Source organism: Micropterus dolomieu, linkage group LG12 (assembly GCF_021292245.1).
Source record: "Micropterus dolomieu isolate WLL.071019.BEF.003 ecotype Adirondacks linkage group LG12, ASM2129224v1, whole genome shotgun sequence".
NCBI classification, from domain to species: Eukaryota; Metazoa; Chordata; class Actinopteri; order Centrarchiformes; family Centrarchidae; genus Micropterus; species Micropterus dolomieu.
In genome coordinates this window covers 15,312,594-15,331,974 of record NC_060161.1, presented here as the reverse complement: position 1 = coordinate 15,331,974, position 19,381 = coordinate 15,312,594, and the positions used below count along the sequence as shown (strand labels likewise).

The following is a 19,381-nucleotide window of genomic DNA, read 5'->3' as shown; positions in this document are numbered from 1 at the left end:
TTGGGAAAACAGGAAACGGGGGACCAGGTGTACATAAAGAGAAAGATGGAAGGAATCCAATTAAAAATAAACGAGTTAGGGAAGGGCTAGTAGATGGAGGAATGGGGTACCAAGAAGCATCAAATAAGGAAAAGATTTCCATAGAGTATTGTAAGAAGGTAAAATGAGTGAGAGGGAAAGGAAGTAAGTAGGGGAAACAATGGGAGATGTACAAATAAATGAAAAGGGGAGGGCGAGTGAGAAAGAAGATGAGAAGGACATGAGGGTAAAAATTAGATGAAGGGGGGGGGGGGGGGGAGGGGGGGGGGGGAAGCAGAAAGTGAAAGTAGACCTGCAAAAACAAATTGGCAACACGGGAGAGGGGCGAGGAGCCAAAGAACAAGAGGTAGAAATCGGGGAGGAGAGAGGAAGGGGCAAAAATAGACAGGCGACAACAATGTGAAAATAGGGTGAAAGAAAACATGGAAAGAAATATGAAGCTGCAAAAACAATCAACAAAGCAGAGGGAGAGCCGGAACGAGACAAAGGTACACAAAGGAGAGATGAGAAATGACGGAGAGAAAGAGAGTGAATAATAACTAGAAAAGAAAATAGCACAGAGGAAAATATGAAATGGAAGGGGGGAGATGAGAGGGAGATAGCGACAGAATAGATAGAAAGTGAAAACAGAGGAGGAATGATAAATGAGAAGAGTTAGGAGGAAGGGAGGAGAGAGCGGATCGGCTGGAAAAACAACAAACAACAGGAATAGGAGACAGAAGGCTCGTCGACAGTGGGGACACATTCAATTCGACACACAAACACACCTGTATGCATGCAGACACCTGTATATAAAAAGTCTAGCCCACAAACAAACATACTGAACAGACTGGAGCAAAATGATAGTGACAGCAGGAAGTGGGGAGGGCAGATGAAAATTGCTCCAGAGAAAGGGTGAGAGGGATAATATATAGTTTAGAATAGTATAAAAAGAGAATAGGACCCATTACTGTACATGGAATTATACTGAGAGATAAAATATGGGCAGAGATGCAGTTGGTGTGTGATGTATGCGATAACATGTCAGTCCTTTCTTTGTGGCTGAGAACAAGGCATGATGTGGTCCTTTGAATTTATTCCTACAGAGAAAGTGATAGTGTAACATAGGCAAAGAGCGGGATTTACCTGTAACACAGTACAGTTAAAAAAAAATTAAAAAGAACAAAAAGAAGAAGAAACAAAAGGCTCAAGCAAACCAAGAACAACGGAGATTTGGATTATTCTACACGGAGTGACCCAAAGCAAGACTAAGGTCAAAGGACAAAGGCACAGAATCCATTTAGATATTTCAGACTCATATTAGGTTGCAAAAAGTGTATTTTCTTGTTTCTCTCTGCCTGTGAATAATGGAAGTGAACATATGGAAATGGGAGAGAGAAAGTACTGCAGAAACGACCTTCAAAGCTGTTATTTATAAGCAGGGAAGAAATCACTGTTACAAAAATATATAGCCACTACATTTACAACTTTAATGTTTCTAATACTCCACCTTTCTCTCTATGCACAATTGTCATCTTCGTCTTTAACTCTGTCAGTTCTCCTGCAGCTTGTTGCACCAGCTGAATTTAAGTTTGATAGTAGGAGCCAACACTAGCTGCTACGACGTAACCAGTTACTGTCACACTAAACTGCACAGCAATCAAACCGTAGTCGCAGAGTGTGACGTTTCACCTATTCCAGAGTTGAATAGTATGGGAGAGAAAGGCGCTACTATCCAACGACGAAATACAGAGACTAAAGTAATGTACACTATTATTTGTCAACTAGCCAACATGTGCTACATCAAGTGTTTGTTTATTTAATATTACCTTATCAATACTTCATGATCATGTGCACTTTGATGGCGAGCATGGCTTTCACTGTATTGTGGGGGTTCAGGGGGGTCCGGAAACCAGTCAGTATCTGGACCACCATTTGTCTCACGCAGTGCAACACATCTCCTTCCCATAGAGCTGATTAGGTTGTTGATTGTGGCCTGTTGATCCACTCCTCTTCAAAGGCTGTGCGAAGTTGCACTCAGGTCAGCTCACTAACACATATTGACAGATTTGTGAACAATATTTGAGAGAAATAGAAATTTTGTGTACATAGAGAAAGTCTTAGATCTTTGAGTTCAGCTCATGATGAAAGGGGGCAAAATCAAAAGTGTTGCGTTTATAATTTTGTTCAGTGTACATGAAGTATAGCAAGTCAGCAAGATATTAACTCTCCATTGCAACAAAGTTACCTGTTGCAGCAACTTATAGTGCAGGACCAACAGCCTACAGATATGGAATCTCCTGCTACTATTCTGCACACACAAGTCATTTTTGTATTCATGCTTTGTTTTCCAACTTATCATTAATGATGTCTAAGTGTTGAAAGTTCTGTTTGAAACGGTTGTCATTCAAGTCATTTGCTCTATTGTCATTCCTTTGTGAGACGTATCCGTTTACTATTCCTGCTGCAAGAGACCAATTTCCCCAGCAGGAATGATTTAACTTGTCTCCAATGTTCCAAAACATCGAAACAGGTAATCATTACCGATCTCATCAGTGGGAGGAGTTCTTCATCGTCAGTGAAAGAAGACAGAGTAACGGCAATGATCCAAAAAAAAGTCTATTTCATTGATTGCCTGTAATAGTTGGGATTTCCTTTATGACATGTGGAACCAGGAGATGTTAAACTGAAAATTGGCAGTGTGACAGCGCATTCATGCATGTTTCCCCAATTTTCAATAAGCTTTGGTCTTTGAATGTTAGTGTTGAGCACATTAAAACTCTCCTGGATGAGATGCGGGATCAAGTTTCACTGAACTCACACTGCAATCAGGGGCCAAAACCGCCAAACACTGCACACCACTTTCAGTTGTCAAATATTTGTGATTAAAATGTTTCTGACTCCATATTATTGCAATGATTTCTGTGCAGGTTGTATATTACTTAGTAATGATTTTCGTCTGGCTATTTTGATAAATTACATATGATGGGACGTCAAACACAAAAGCATGGCGAGGCATCAGAGAGGCAAAGGAAGGGAAACGAAAGTGAGAGTAATTGGACAATACCAAATGCATGAGTAGAGAATGAGTGGAGGTGGCACTAATGGAGGAAAGTGGGAAAGGTCACTCACTAAAATACTGTGCTAATTTGGGCCCATAATTACTATGGCGATAAGTGGCAGAGAAGGGGGGGGGGGGGGGGGGGGGGGGGGGGGGGGGGGGGGGGGGGGGGACATTTTATCGCACTCAAAAAAACACACCCTGATGCATACATGTTGGAGTAAAGACAGTAACTGTCACACACAAGCACAACGTACACACAGTCTGCAGGAGCGAGTCAACTCACGTTGGAGGCTCTCCACGCTTGACCTTCAAGGTCATAGGTGCTTTCTTTGGAAGTTACACTCTGTACGGCTGCATGTGTGTCTATACCTGCGGTTCGGGTGGTTTGCCCTCCTGCAGGTGTGTGTTTCTAGTGTTCCAACACATGGTCAAGGGTCCTGGATGTTACTCAAGTTAACAAGGCGGAATGTGAACTGTGTGTGTGTCCGTCCCTTCATGCGCGCTATATTTCTCTGTGCTGTGAATTTGTCACTCGTCGCAAGTTTCAGTGTGCTTCCCCACCTGTAGTTTGGTTCATTTGGGTCAGACCGGGGGGGGACACATTGTTGCCTTTAAGTTGATGTCTACTGCGTGGGCACTATGTTTTGCTCATTCTGTTTTGTCTGAGTCCACACCTGATGTCACGCATACGTTATACCATGGTTACAAAATTAGCTTTAATAAATATAGCTTATATATTCCTTCAGATGTACTACTAACAGGACTGCGGTTGGTCAGCTTTGCTTTCAGACCACAAACGAACAACACAGGAGTCGGGTTGGACTGACTGTTTTTACACCAGCACGCAAAAAACAAATTTAATAAAAGCACACTTACAGAAGATTCTGCTACTTTCAGGTCAATTTGTCGCAGTTGAGTACAGAATAAAGATCATATCAAAGACACTTGAAAAACATGTCATTAACAGCAGGTGACATTTGCAAAAAAAAGAAGATATAAACTAACAAGCAGAAAACACCCCAAGCTCTTTCACCACCGATTACATAGGCGACTGACTGCTGTGTTTGTGGCACTGAAGAAAAAAAACAAAAATAAAAATTGGATAATGGCAACAAATCATGACACTGTAAACAGGGTCAGACCGCCATGAGGTGCAGGATGTTTATGGCGTGCAAGTGAAGGTGCTTAAGGTGATGTGTGAAGGAAGACAAACACACTTGCTCTAATAAGGACTCAACCTATTTTCAAACTCACAATTGTTCAGTGGAGGATGGGGCGCACACACATTCAAGCACAAAGAAACAGACATGCTTGCACACACAGCGGCATTGTAAAATGTATTATTAATACATTGAGTGACGCATGCAAATGTGTTCCAATAAAAGAAACAAACAAGAGAAAGACGCATGTTGGGGTGGGGTGGTGGAAATAGACAGATGTGAGTTAACACTGAGGAGAAGAGACTGATTTATGGGATGAATTATGGGATGACAGCAAATTCAGAAGGATAAGGAACGAAAGAGGGAGCAAAGAGGATGAAGTGGTGAGGTCTTGTAGCTCCCTCCAGGCTACCAATAGTGCCAGCGTAAGGGTTTCCATTCCTCTGGAGCTACATGGGTTGCTCTTTGAATTATTAAAAAAAAAAGTCCACTGAATAGCACATGACAGTAGGAAGGAAGGAAAGAGAGAAGACAAAGCGGGGGAGAGGAAAAGGAAGAAATGAGATGAGGTGCTGAGTAACAGGAGGTGGTGGAACACAGGGTGGAGAGGGGAACAGCAGGATTTGGCCTTATTACTTGCTTTCTTCTTGTGGAGACCGAGAAGGTGGGACGGCAGGAGAGGAAGAGGGGAAAAGAAAAAAATAAGGGAAGGAGGAGGAAAAGAGGTGTTGGGAATGTTAAAAGAGGGATAAGAGGATGGAAGAAATAAGAGACAATATCAACAGATGGACAAGGGAAATAAGGCAATAAATAAATGAGAAATTATGAGAAAAGACATCACTGGCAAGAGAGAGAAAGCAGGAGGGTTTGGAGGACAGGATGGATGAAATTGAGTGATTCAGTACACAAATTGACATATCTGTGAAAGGAGATTGATGGGTATATCAGCAGATAGATGAAGAGACAAAAGTAGTGCGACTGCTGCACCATTGTTGATGCTATCAGATATAGACAAAGCTCATGGCCCTCTTCATTCACTACAGTATGAAAAAAGATCCGACTCCCCCCGTCTTTCCTTCCCAAAGCCATATTTCTCCCTCTTTACTTTACAGGAGTTCCATGATTTTAGGCTCGAGTAAAATGTCTTCATCATCCACTTATCGTACTATGGGAGTAAAGGCTTTTCCCACTCGTGCGCCTTGGAATCAGCTTTCCATCTCAACCTAAACTGATCACACAGCTTATGTGCCAAAAGGTTGGCGGATACATTGAATGTGACGAGTGCCCGCTGAAGAAAAATGGATTAAAATACAAAATGTCAAGGTGCTGCTTTAATACTCTTCCCCGCCCCCCTCCTTCCCCTTCCTTCCTGCTTGTTCCCAAAGCACGCAGTCAATCCCTCCCCGTCTTTCTGTCGACAGGGCTGCAGCTAAGCTCGTGCAAATGACAATCGTTACACACCTTAGTCTTATTTCCTCTCTGTGAACCACTTCTGTCTTCTTCTTTGCCTAAACACCGTATTATGTTTGCTGTTTGTATAATGTTGCCTCGCATGTTAACAGTTCCACCTTAAAAAGCATAAGAAAAGGCAATGTACCCAATATGAGAGTAGCGTTATAGCAGACCGTTTCTCACAGAGCTGCAAAATTCCTTCACTCACAGTGATGCCAATTAAAAACTATTCTTCCTTCTTGGTCCTCAGTATTGCATGAGGCTTGATTAATATTTATATGATCGTAGATAATGTATTTTAATTTATATGCATTTTTGATTTAAAGTTTAATTTTTAAATGTAATTTAGGTCTAAAAACATCTCTTATTTATAGATTTAAACCAATATTAACTTCTTGCTGTGCATTTTGGATACTACCCAGCATATCCATTATTCACCATGTTACAAACTGATTTGTCAGCCACAAGAGGCACTAGCTCACCAGGCATTCAGATTCCAAATTGGCATGCAAAGGATTGCGTTGGTAGAGGTGAATTCAGGTACTGGTTTGAGATTAAATACAAAGTCAAGATGCTGTAGAGTTATAATTCCAATACAATCCTATCAGATGTCAAAAGACAGCACAGTGATTTATAAAACTATGAGGAAGCATTTAACAGCTCTGCAAATGTATCAGTGGCAATAATTTTATCCTCCGTCTTTGCGATTGCCAGGTATCTGATTGCCAACACAGCACCTTACCAAATTACACTACATTGTGGAAAGTTTAACCTAAACTATTTTGCTGTAAAACCCTGTGTTTTCTTGCCAGAGCTCTCTGCGTCGGCACCCCTGCTGTGTTAATGCTGTGTGGTTTCATTAAAATGAATGAGGGGATGCACCCCCCCCACGCTGCTGTTTTCTGTTTGAGCATGGCCTTGAAGACCATCACTCAGCCTTGATGATAACAAATGAGATGTGGTCCCATACTGTCAAAAGCTCTAGAGCAAAAAGTAGGTGGACCTTGAATTGAGATTGTTTTGTCAGCTGATGATAAAAACCCGTGTCAGTACTCAAACCAACTGTTCACAGCAGGTTCAGTCCTAGTCTCTAAGTGCAATTTCCACCCAGTGTTCTTTTCTTCGCCACCCAAATGTTAGGTTTACAGTGTTTTCAGAGTGTGAACTGACTGAAAAACATTTACTTGTCACAAAATAGAAAACTGTCTGCACTCTAATGAACAGCACCAGACAGTCATTGTGCACAGCCCAACAGCAAGGAGCGCAACACTGCAGTTGTGGGTCAGACCTTTAAAAAAAAAAAAAGCAAAGCAAAAAGCTGAGTAATGGCTGTTTTTAAATACTGCTCTCAGCGCACACCATCAACGCTACCTTGTTTGCTTCGGTTGCTCTCTTGTATCCTCTTTGCTTTCCGTCTCTCTCGCCCATTTCCTTCACCCGTTGCAAAAGCTCCATTAAAAGGAGATGAGAGAACAAGATAGAAATCTCTCGTATGCCTTTTTCCTTTATGTACTTTCTCCCCAGAACAAAAAATGAAGTCAAAGCAATGCAAAACAAGGGTGTACCTATTACTGATTCGACCTGTTGGACCTTTACTTCTGTTTTGTTCACAAACACCCATCAGTCTACTGTCTCTATATACAGTATGAAAAATCTGTTCCTCCCCCGTCTTAATTCCTTGAGCTCTTCCATTTCTACCCATTCAATCTCTTATCGTCCTCCCCTACTTCTTGAGTACATGTACTTCATGATGTATTCCACTAGCCATTTACTTCTTTAAGATTTGGGCATCCTGTTGAGGGGTATCTGTGAAAAGGGACGAGTGGAAAAGCCTTTACTCCCATAGTGCGATAAGTGGATGATGAAGACATTTTACTCAAGCCCAAAATCATGGAACTTGCTGTATTGACACATTTCATAGCTCAACTGCACAGCTAAATGGTGTAGGAAGGCAGAGAAATAGAGGGAGGTGGGGTAAGAGGTGGGGTAAGAGATGGGGAAAAGATAGAAGGATGAGAGGAAAGCCAGTGGGATAGAAATGGGTGGAAGAGTGGACAAGGATGTGAAAAATATGTACATTATTTTAAGACGAGTGGTAGGTGAGATGGAAGAATAGAGTGCTGCAGAGAGCTGAACAGAGAAAATATGGAGTGGAAACAATGCAGAAAGTCCTTGAAGTGGGAAGGTCACAAGCTACTCCATGGCTACTCTTCTCAGACATGTTGCTGTGAAAAGCACTACATCATGCAAGCAGCTATTATCACAGTGAGAAGTAATGCATCCTGAAACTGAGAAAGCTACATAACGGGGATGATATTTAAATAGCTTATATTTTTTGGCCTGCATCCCTAGATCGGGTGGGACTCTTAAATATATACTGCTAATCTGAATACAGCTCCAAAAGCTAAGTTGTCAGACAAATGCTTCATCTTATTTGTGGCAGTTCATCCAGGTAAAAATAAAAAAAAATTAGTGTGATCATTGAGCCACATAAACTGTTAAGAAACTAAAACAACTACCACTGGGAGATAAATTAATGGACTCAAATTCAATTGAAATAAATCTCTGTGCACAACACAACCATTTATTTCTCCCCCTCGCTCAGAACCAAGTGAGAGATGATTTGTTTGATTGGAAAGCCACTGGTGCAAATCGAATTCAATCACATCCAAGGAGTCAAAAATCACATGTCACCAGGCAGCAATGGCTGTATTTTTTTCCCCCCACAGCATCCATAACAAGCCGTAAGAAGGTGGTGAAACTTGGAAATCAGAGGGTCTCCAGGAATGTATAGTTGCAGTAAGTTTGACATGCACACAATATTATTATAACATTGATCAGCTTCCCCTGCCTGTTCAGCTTTAGATCACAGACTTCTGGCAGGATACTGAAGGACTCCGAGTGCACATCACATTATTTTACTTATTTTTGCTAGCTTTACATTACATTTATTCATTTAGCTGACGCTTTTATCCAAAGCAACTTACAATTGCTATACACGTCAGAGGTCGCACCCCTCTGGAGCAACGAGGGGTTAAGGGTCTTCCTCAGGGACACAATGGTGAGTGGGTCACAGTGGGGGATTGAACCCGGGTCACTAACACCAAAGGCATAGTCTTATCCATTGCGCCATCACCACCACCAGCTTATCTGCACTGTTACAGAATTAATGTTACGTTTATTCCCCTCAAGTCTAGGCTGCAGTCTAAGCACAACCCAGTCATAGCCATTGAGCTAGCAAGGCTTTTTGAGCAACATGATTTGCTGAGGTTAAAATCACCATTACCTCTTAACATTTTCTTTAACACACGGTTTGATTCGTTTTTATTGTGATAAATGGCTGTTATTCTTATTAAACCTTGTTTTAATTGTAATCTAACATTTTAATTTAATCAAACTGGCTTTCATTTCCATTTAATTATTTGTAAAGGGCTTTGCGACACTCAAGGCATATAAAAGCTAATGGAGAATTAGCAAGAAGAGGGAGAGGGCAGAGGATGATAGGAAGAAGAAAAGGATGAGAAGAGGAGTGGGTGGGTGTACAGTCTCGGGTGAAGGGCAAAAGGACTTGACAGCAAAAATCATCCAGGGACCTCATCAGCAAGACGCAATGAGAAATGGCATATATGGTATATAGATATAGAGGACATGTGCCTGGATGCACACAGCACTCAGAGTGACCTTGGTGTCTTCTCGTATGTGAACACTGCTAAAGAAATTCACTGGTCCCCTCATAAAAAGGGCACACTCCATACTAATTACCACAGAAAGCATTTGCATAAAAAAAATAAATAAATAAAAAATCAGAAGATAAACAAAAGAGCCATGTAAAATGTATGCTAAGTTTAGCTAACAGCATTTAGCAAATATACAGCGCATACATTCAACATGTCGCAAGGAAGAAGCCTTTAAAAGTGTGTTTGACATATGAATAAAACTAAAAGCGTCTAAATTTAGCATGATTTTAAGGAGAGAGAATTATGGTGTATAATTAATTCTGGAAGCAAAGAGCTTAATATGCCTGGTTTGGATCTGGCATTTTACCACTCAATGATGACACTCGACAGTATCTCAGTCTAGAAGAAGAATGTGCCAAGAATGTGTTCAACACACAAAATGAGTTTAATTAGGTTTCTATGGTCTTTATTACTGGGGAAGTGTTTTGTTTAGTAAGATAAAATCAGAAATAGATTTTTTTAAAGCACAGACAATTATTTTGATGTTTGATATGTAGTAGTGATTTCTAATCTTAAGTAGGTTGGGCTACATGTTTGGCATGACACGGCAATAAAGACTAAATTCAAAGCATCATGGCTTGATTTAAATAAATCAAACAAGCATATCCATATTTTCACCAAATCATCTCTACTTACAAAATCTGGAGAAAGTATGCAAGTGACGTCTCAAGGAGGAGGAGGAATTGTTCCACATGTGGTTATGAAGGTAAAGGCCTTCAAGTCATTCTAAGATGAACCCTACCTCAATCCTTCCGGTGTCTGGTTGGAAGCCTCTGGCTGGGTCTTCAGTCGTCACTCTGCACTGGATGGCGCAGCCGTTCACCCGGATCTTGTCTTGTCTGAGGTTCAGTTCTGGCAGGCTGCGGCCCTCACACACATGCAGCTGGGCATGCACCAGGTCCACACTGTTAGAGAGTGAGAGAGTGTGAGTGAGTGAGTGAGGTGATGAGGTGAATAAATTGATTGAAGCCATGAACATTGTGTGAATAGCCCTTAATTTCCCCTGATGTCGCTGTGGAGAACATGTTTTCTGCTTACACCAAGGTTTAAAAAGACCAGTAAGGTCATTAATTCAATACAAACATCTTGGCCTCAAATCAGAATGGGCTGGACATTTGCAGTGGAAGTGAGGATTTTTCCAGCACTTCTCATTTGACCAAATTAATTTGGAATGGATGACAAGAAAACAATCCCTCGAAGTATATTTAAAAAAAAAAAAAAAGAAACCTTTGTCATAATAAGTCACAAAGAAGCAGATATGGAAAATACAATTTAACTAATGAAAACAAACAAAAAAAAAAACATCACTTAAAAACAACTGCTTGTGTCGTATATACTGATTAGCCCCATGATAAATATCTTAACAGCTAAATGGTAAAGCATCACACTGTAATGCAAAAATTGGTATCAGCAAAACTATAAAAAATAAATATAAAAATCATAGTTTGAATAAAAACCTGAAATCTAAAAAATCTTTAGTTTTGTTTTAGAAAATGTAGACAATTAAAAATTATTTTTTAGTTGAAAACACAGCATAATGCTATTTGGTCTGTCTCACCAACTGTACAGTATGTTTTATTCAGATATCTAAAATTGCATTTTTACCCAGGAACAAATGCTTGCACACATACAAATAGGAGAACATTATGCAAATTTGTATTCAGTCATTACCCAATATTAGAAAGAATTTAAATGCGAGAGGGACAGAGATACGTTGTATTCTTCCACATCCACGAGTTGTAAGCCTCAACATCAATTTTGGCTCATCTGTATGCATTTATTTAAATGTAAAGCTCAAATGAGACATTGTGGGTTAAGCTTCATGATTGCACAGTTTAACGCATAGCTATAATGTATGAAAGTATTTTTGTTGTTTTTTTACACCCATTTTAAATGCAGAAATGGACAGACACAGAGGGTGGGGACACATTGTTCTTAAAATGGCTGTGTCCCTGCACCCAATCTGCTGCCAAACACACACACTAGCACAACTGGGAAGCCTCTCCCTCTTGAAGGGTGAACAAGAGACAGAAAGCACACACATTAGCAAACAAGCTCAGATTTTGGACACCGTCTTGGCTTCAGTTTTCTTAACGTCTCAATTTGCAGATATCCACATTCTGGCCAAAACAGAAGGACAATTATGCATCAGCCTGTTGTGAAATGTGTTTGTGGAAAAAGCAGATCCACTCTTGATTACTTGGACAGGCACTAGCGTCATGTTTTTGTTACACTTTCATGAATATGTTTGTATTTTTGAAATTAAGACCGCTCCACTCACATCCTACAACATTAAAAAAGGGACAAGAAGAAATCACTTCATGAGCAATGCCCCAAACAGTAGTTATGGAAATTATTCCGAGTTTCCCCAGTACTTTATTGTGTAATTAGGATACCAATCTGTTATGAGACTCAGACTGCTAGTCCTTGTGTGGTCCAGCAAATAATCAGCTCCTCTGGGCTACAGCCCTTTAAGGCCACCACATATGAAAATAATTTGTTGTGCCTCTCCTATTGTGTGAAATGTACAGTGGCTAAGAGTTAATGTTTGAGAATAAAGTAACCTGTGTCATGTCTGACACATCAGATACATACATGAAATTCAGAACTTTGTCCAGTGTGACAAACACTTCCTCACCTTCAACACTAATAAAACAGAGGACACTCCAAATCCATTGTAGACCACTCAGTCGTCATCCATGACCAGATCATAGCCCGGGTTGACTCTTACTAAAAAATACCTGGACATACAAATCGACAGCAAACTGACATGGAGTGTGCAAGTAGATGTCTGCCAACAGGTCCAACAGGGGCTTCCTTCATAGGCTGAGGGTCTTTGGTGTCAACCAGAAAGTGCTGCTTCTTTCCTACCATGCCGTAGTATCAGCCTGCTTGTGTGCAGCTGAAAGCCCAGATTGCCCAGCTGACACAGAGAGCCATGAAAATAATGGAAGTCAGGCAGCATCCCACACTATAGGCCGTCTTTATTCAATTCAATTTTATTTATATAGCGCCAAATCACAACAACAGTTATCTCACAGCGCTTTTCATAAAAGAGCAACAGTTCCCACCAAGAGCAAGCACTAGGCGACAGAGGCAAGGAAAAACTTCCTTTTATAAGGCAGAAACCTCGAGCAGAACCATGGCTCAGGGTGGGCGGCCATCTGCCTCGACCGGTTGGGGTGAGAGTAATGTAACAATAATTAGACAATTACAATATTATTTCAGACCCCGCCCATATCCTCCAATCTGAGTGTCAGCTCCTCTCCTCAGGTAGATGCTTCAGAGTTACCCAGTGCAGGCTCAACCACTTTAAGAACTCCTCTGTCCCCCGGTCCATCAAAGACCTAAATAAAGAGTTCGCTAGAGGGAAACCCTGTAATGCTGCTTTGTCTCCTTTGGGACAATGAAGTCCATCTTATCTTAGATTTCAGCTCAATCATACATTTTATCATACATTTAATACTTGTGATGATCTTTTGACTCCTGTGTTTACTCATCCATTCTTGTAAACTAAAGCTAAAATATGGCATGTGTTTGCTCATTAATTTGTTATGTCAGTAGTTCACTCATTAACCCAGTATTGCATATTCATGAAAAGGGAGGCAAAAGAACAAAAAACAGCACTAAAAGACAAGCATCCAAATTTGAAAACACTAACTTATGAGGTGACAGTGTGTTATAAAGGCTGCCTTTTCCCAGAGATGGAAGTCCTTTAATATTATGCAAACAAACACATTTCAGTGGCAACAACTGAACATTTCCTGAGTGGAGAGTCAGACACTTGCCATCCATGAACATGACTTTTATTACATATAAATCATGTTTGGCCTACTTTTTCCCTCCTCTCACATAATTCTTCTACTTTCAAAACATAAGGCAAAACTGATTGAATGGAGGACCCTCGAGGGTTTATGAAATTCATTGTATACTAATTTGACTCAGACAAATTAAAGAGCCTGCAGCAACATCTGTCCCTCAGTGCAGCCAGTTACCAGAGAAAAGTCCCTTGTATCATTAGCAAGTTCCACAAAGGCCAAACTACACAGAAAGGGGGTGAGGGTGATACGCCTTCAGTGAAAGTAGGGGTTGGAAAACGCAAAACAGCACATGCTCATTCTCAATAAGAGTGTGATGACAAATACTGCGGGTTGTAACTGTTGCAAAACCCAGTGCTGGAGAACACAGAGGATTAACTAAAGATGGTGATGAGGATTGACCTGAAACATCTGTACAGACGCAGAGTCGGGCAATATCGCCAGCAGTGGGGATGAGAGTTTGATACGGAGACAAAGTGACTGGGAATAATTTATTTAGCTGCACATAGTATGAGCTGATACAGTTATGGCTTCAATAACTGCTAGATGTCAATTCCACATACATTATCATATCAGAGAATCAGCAATTTAATTGGACAATGAAGTGGAGATTTAAATAAAAAAATAAAGATTTAAAGAAACATCTATATTCACTGCTGCCCAAAAAGTGCATTTCGTTTGTATTTGTTCAAAACATCAAACAAGCTATTCTATGCTTTATGACCCTGCTTGATGATGAAGAATGTCATTCTCTGTTCGGGGAGGTTTGCTGCTGTCAAAATGCAAGACAAACCATTCTAAAAACCACTCAATCTACATCTAACGGTCTTTAACATATACAAGTTACATATGTAATGTATGAGCTTAACATGATTTGTACATTAACACAGTCTTATTATACAGATGTGTTTTATGCCTGGAAAACTGTAATATGGTTATTTTTATTTAGGACTCAATAAATGTGTCCTGTCTGAGAAATATAATTGTTTGACCATAAAATGGATTATGAAAAGTAGACACAAAACAGAGCAGTTCAATTCCCACGTTTCCTGCTGTAAACAGAATTTGACCAAAACTAATCTGAACTAAAGTTGTTCCACCTGCTTATTCTCAAATCTAATCTAAAAGCGGTTGTCCCCCCACTTTTTCCAACTCTCTCTATATTGTGCATGTTGCCCATCATGCAAGTACCCATCAAGCACTGTGCACACAGCAGACTATACATGGCAGTTTAATTATATTTTGCATAGAGCCCCAGGAACCAAAGGAGTAGCTACAACACTACCTGGCCCAAGGTTTGCTCTGTGTCAATTAGCTGGTGGAAATCTGATTAAACACAAATGTGTTTAGGAATATGCAGCATGTAAGCACAATATAAACTGAAATAATAAGGTCTTATAACTAGATTTTGACTCAGGACCCCACTACAGTACAGGGCCTCAAGATTACATTAGGTAATAATGGAGGACCTGCCTTAAGGCCCTTGTTATATCAGCTGATATTGAGGTTTAGTAGAGGATATTTTCCTAAATTAGCAAATAATCACATTACAACAAGCTAAACAGAACACAGTGGAAAATCACTCCTTTTTCTGATATACTAAGAGCCCAAGAAAGTAATAGAAATAAACCTTGTGAAAAGTCGTAGCTTGGTTCTTGTCAACAAAGATATTGACAATTAAATGTGACACTCGTTTGAGGACCACCAGGTGCAAATTTTAGACAGAAGATGGATGGTTTGAAAAAGGTGTCAAGGAAGCCATCTAACACCCGGGTCGAGAAGCCGTCATTGAACAGAGGAGGGGGTCTACGCCACCACTTATCCCCCGCTTACAATGCTGTCCTTTCATCACTTCCCAGGAAACTCAACAAACGTAACCTATTGGCCTCAGGTGAAGATACCAACGACGGTCGTTCAGTCTTGGCCACGGGTAGTCCTAACGACCGTAACGACTGTCGTTACAGCAACCAGGAACACTAACGAAACAACAGTATCGATGATCCTGGCAAACGACCCCACTGAGGTTAAATAGCTGAGTTTCCCTGCCAGTCAGTCAGAACTGAAGAAGTCCTTTGGATGAGGGACGAAACGTCTTCCAGTATCTTCAACCAAGTCCAGTTGCCCTTGATTTTAACCTTTGTTGGACAAACTAAATATCATTTTTTTGCCATCGACTTTTTTAATATCTCCTACTAGGGCCTTGTTTCCCCTCACTTTGGAGGTTTTCGTGTGTTAAAGTTGTAAAAATATTCTTTATTTCTGACATTGCTAAAGAATATATAAATCTTTAAAGATGTCAAGCCTAATATTGCATGTTCATTTTTCTGCCTGGCATTTCTGACTGTTTGCCAGTTGTGCCTTTGCCTTGCTTAGGGCCTCCAAACAGCTGCCAAGTTTATATCTGATCTGTGACAATCTAAAAGAAAAATGAATTAACTCCCACAAATATCAGAATATATGTCTACTCTCTGAATCTGTTGAAATTCTGTCAGTATGTTTATCTCGCAACAATGTACATCATTTTGCATTTGGTACTCCTGTCTATGCAACAACCTTGCTTTTAAGGCTTCTGATATGCTTGTAAATATCTTACATTTGCTTTCTGAGGAAATCACCATTCACCAACCCGCTAAGAGATACATATTACACTGCAGAATCACATGGAAGCCCAAATTATTTTCAGCCTAGCATTGGCTACAAGGTACATTAATTTATCATTTTACAACTTCATGAAAATTCCACATCTGGTAAACAGTTAAACAGTGTCCATCCGTGTTTGAGCACCAAGCATCATTAAAGCAGTGGTTCTCAAACTTTTTCACATCAAGGACCCCTAAACTGACACAAATTAGACTACGCACCCCCATTTGATAAGACTTTGTCCAAGCATCGCCCATCTGATCGGATTTTGGCTTTTAGATGTTTTATTCCACAAAGTGCATAAAATCCATGAGCAAAAGAGTCGCACGTTCAGTCACTGTTACTTATAGTGAAAATAAATGATTCCCCTGCATTAAAGGACCTAAGGTCCTTTAATGCATGTAGCAGGATGTTCTATCAGTAAGTTGTCGAAAGTGCAATTTTCTTTGCAGCCATCTGCTGGGGCAGCAGCATCAGAGCCAGTGACAGCAAGAGACTGAACAAAAAGAAGGCTGGCTCTGTGCTGGGGTCTGCTCTGTAGCCGGTTGTGGAGAGAAGAGCGTTACACAAACTGTTTAACATCACGGACAACACTTCACATCCGCTGCACAACCTGTTGGTCGAGCAGCAGAGTGTATTCAGCTGGAGACTTCCACAACTCTGCTGTAGCAAGGACCGTTACAGGAAGGCATTTCTACCCACTGCCATTACAAAACACAACAACTCTCTCCTCTGTGCAGGGAGATGAGACTGAAGGACACGTGAATGTTACATTACACCATAGTTAATCCAAGTGATACTAATTGCACATCCTGAATATTATGGAGGACTGATCCTGACAAATTCAGAAATAAATACAGAAATAAATAAATGCTCAAATAAATAACATGCCTTGTTGTTTATGTGTAGATACAGAGGAAGAATGGGAGAACAGCACACATCTCGTCGTTACTGTGTGTTAGAGCATGGGAGAACAGTGGATACTTTTGATATAGCCCACATCCCTAATATTAATGTGTAACTACAGGATAACAAGTGGAGAACATTCAATATTTTTTTACAACTGTCTGCATAGTTTATTCCTCGTGTAATGAATGAAAATAAGTAGGCCTACTAGGCTCCTCTCTACTATGACATTTTTTAATTCATGTCATAGTTGTCCACAACTCAAATCAGAATTTAAGGAGAAATGTTTTATACCACCTCAAGAAGACTTCCTATCAGAAAGGTAGGAAGGTATTTGTACAAATGTACAACTGCAGTACTTAAATCTAAGTAAAGTAATTTCCCTGACATTTTTACTGTGTTATTTTACTTTTAATAGACACATGTAACAGGTTTTATACTTCCTGTGAATATAATCAAAATTAATATTTTCATGCTGTATAAATTATCTCGTATGTGGTGCTCACATCGTGTACTATTGACATTGCCTTCTGACTCTAAGACTGCAACATGCGTCTTTGTAAAGAGAGAAACAGACAGACAAAAGTCTAACTCCGCCTGTCAGCGTCGTTAAAACTGAATTTACCATACAGAATTGAATACGAGTGCACTCCAGATTTAGCTGCAGCAAGCTGACCATGTTGTTCTCCCTATAATCGCAGTTCTGTGTCAGTGCATGCAGCAAACTGAAAGCACTGTCAGAGCGTCCACACGAAAAGGGAAGGAAGACATGACGTAGTATTGTCTTCAAATAGAGTTGCTAAACACCTCAGCGCACTGAAGGAAGCCATCTGACTGTGTGAGGAACAAGCTTGTTGATGTGTGCAGGTAGAGTAGGCCTAGAGCTCTCCCATCTCACTGGTCCACCAATAGGAGAGAAGTTCAGCCCTTGAGACACAGCCCCTCCTTATTTGCATAATGAGGCAGAAATGCATAGAGAAATGTAAAAAGAACAGGCAGAAATAAATACCATTGGGGAAATAAATAGGGTAGAAAATGCAACGGAAGAATAAAAACAAAAATATTAAAACAAATAAATACATTTTTAAAAAGTAATTAAATAAAGTTGAAGATTATAATGGACAATAAATAAGGTACTTATTACAAAGGTGAATAAGTCAAGAAGCTAATTAAAGATATATACACATTTGTCTCCTTGTATAGTTTAATTACTGCCTACAGTTATTTACTTTATTTTTTGTGCATTTAATCGGATGCTTATTTATTGAGGATTTATTTATTTCTGAATTTGTCAGGATCAGTCCTCCATAGCATATGTGCACAGCTGCTCTTGTGTATACGTCTCAGATCTGTAAATATATTTTTTAAAGGAAATTTTGTTGGTTTGTGTAAATATGTCTGGTCTGTAATGTTTTGTAATCTGTGTCAATTTTGCTGCTGCAACGCCACAATTTCCCCTCAATAAAGTCCTATCAATCTATCTCTCTCTATCTTGATGTAAACAGACACTGCCTCCTCTGGTTTTATGTAAGGGTCGACCAATAATCGGTCTGGCCGATTATCGGCGCCAATGTTCAGCATATTTCCAATAATCTGCATCGGTCATTTCAAAGACAGATAGCCGATACAATTAATTTAAAAAATGCACTCGTCTGGCTCTGATGCAGCCGCCTCTGTCTGCTCGAGCCCAAAGAGTGGTGAGCGCAATGTCCCGCCCACAGTACTAGCTGATTGGTTACAAGTCACGAGTAACAACCTATCATATTTGTTATAATTTATCACCCCCCAAAACTGCTTGGAGGATTTTTATCAGAAATTCCTGAATTTTTATCTACTCTGGTTTTAAATTATGACAGAGTTGTTCTTTGTAGCAATTTTAATATTCATGTTGATGACCCCAACAATGTTAATGCAACTGACTTTTTAAATATGGCCACTTCTTTTAACTTCAAACAACATGTCAAAGGGCAAACACATAACCGTGGTCATACACTGGACTTGGTTTTTACCCTGGGTGTCAGCATTTCCTCTGTGATCAGATATGGTCATGTCCACTAATTCCACAAATGTATTGTTTTTAGCTGCGATTCGCCCGTTACTCATGCCGCATCACCAAGCTCCGTGTGTTCTCGCATCTTTAATGAACAAAGTGTTTCAAAGTTTTGCGCATTCTTTCAGACCCAAAGCAAACACCTGTCCGATCCCAACACCAACAATCTGGTCGATCACTTCAATCATATCTGCTTGTCGTCACTAAATATTACTGCTCCTCTAAAGGTTAGGCCTACGTCTAAAGCTAGTAAGCAACCCTGGATAAATGACAGCATTCGCAGCCTAAAAAGGGAATGCAGGAAAGCAGAGCGCAGATGGAAAAAATCCAGTCTCCAAGTCCATTACCTCAGTCTGAAGGATTTATTAATTAACTACAATAACATGGTTAAGGATGCGAGAACACACTATTTTTCTGAACTCATTACTACACATAAACACAATCCCAGGTTTCTGTTTAAGACTGTGGATCAGCTGGTAAACCCAACCCCTCCTTGTGCCTCAGCTGGAAGTAATGATGACTGTGAATTGTTTTTA

General features: G+C 40.2%; 1 protein-coding gene across 5 annotated transcripts in view; it reads right to left on the bottom strand.

Annotated features, from left to right (window-relative positions):
- pcxb (pyruvate carboxylase b) overlaps positions 1-19,381 on the bottom strand; it is a 326,653-nt gene that overhangs the window by 202,886 nt on the left and 104,386 nt on the right. For all 5 annotated transcript variants that reach the window (XM_046063782.1, XM_046063778.1, XM_046063780.1 and 2 more), the window contains exon 11: positions 10,174-10,336. In XM_046063782.1, coding sequence (XP_045919738.1) covers positions 10,174-10,336 — 163 coding nt within the window. The remainder of the gene's footprint in view (positions 1-10,173; positions 10,337-19,381) is intronic.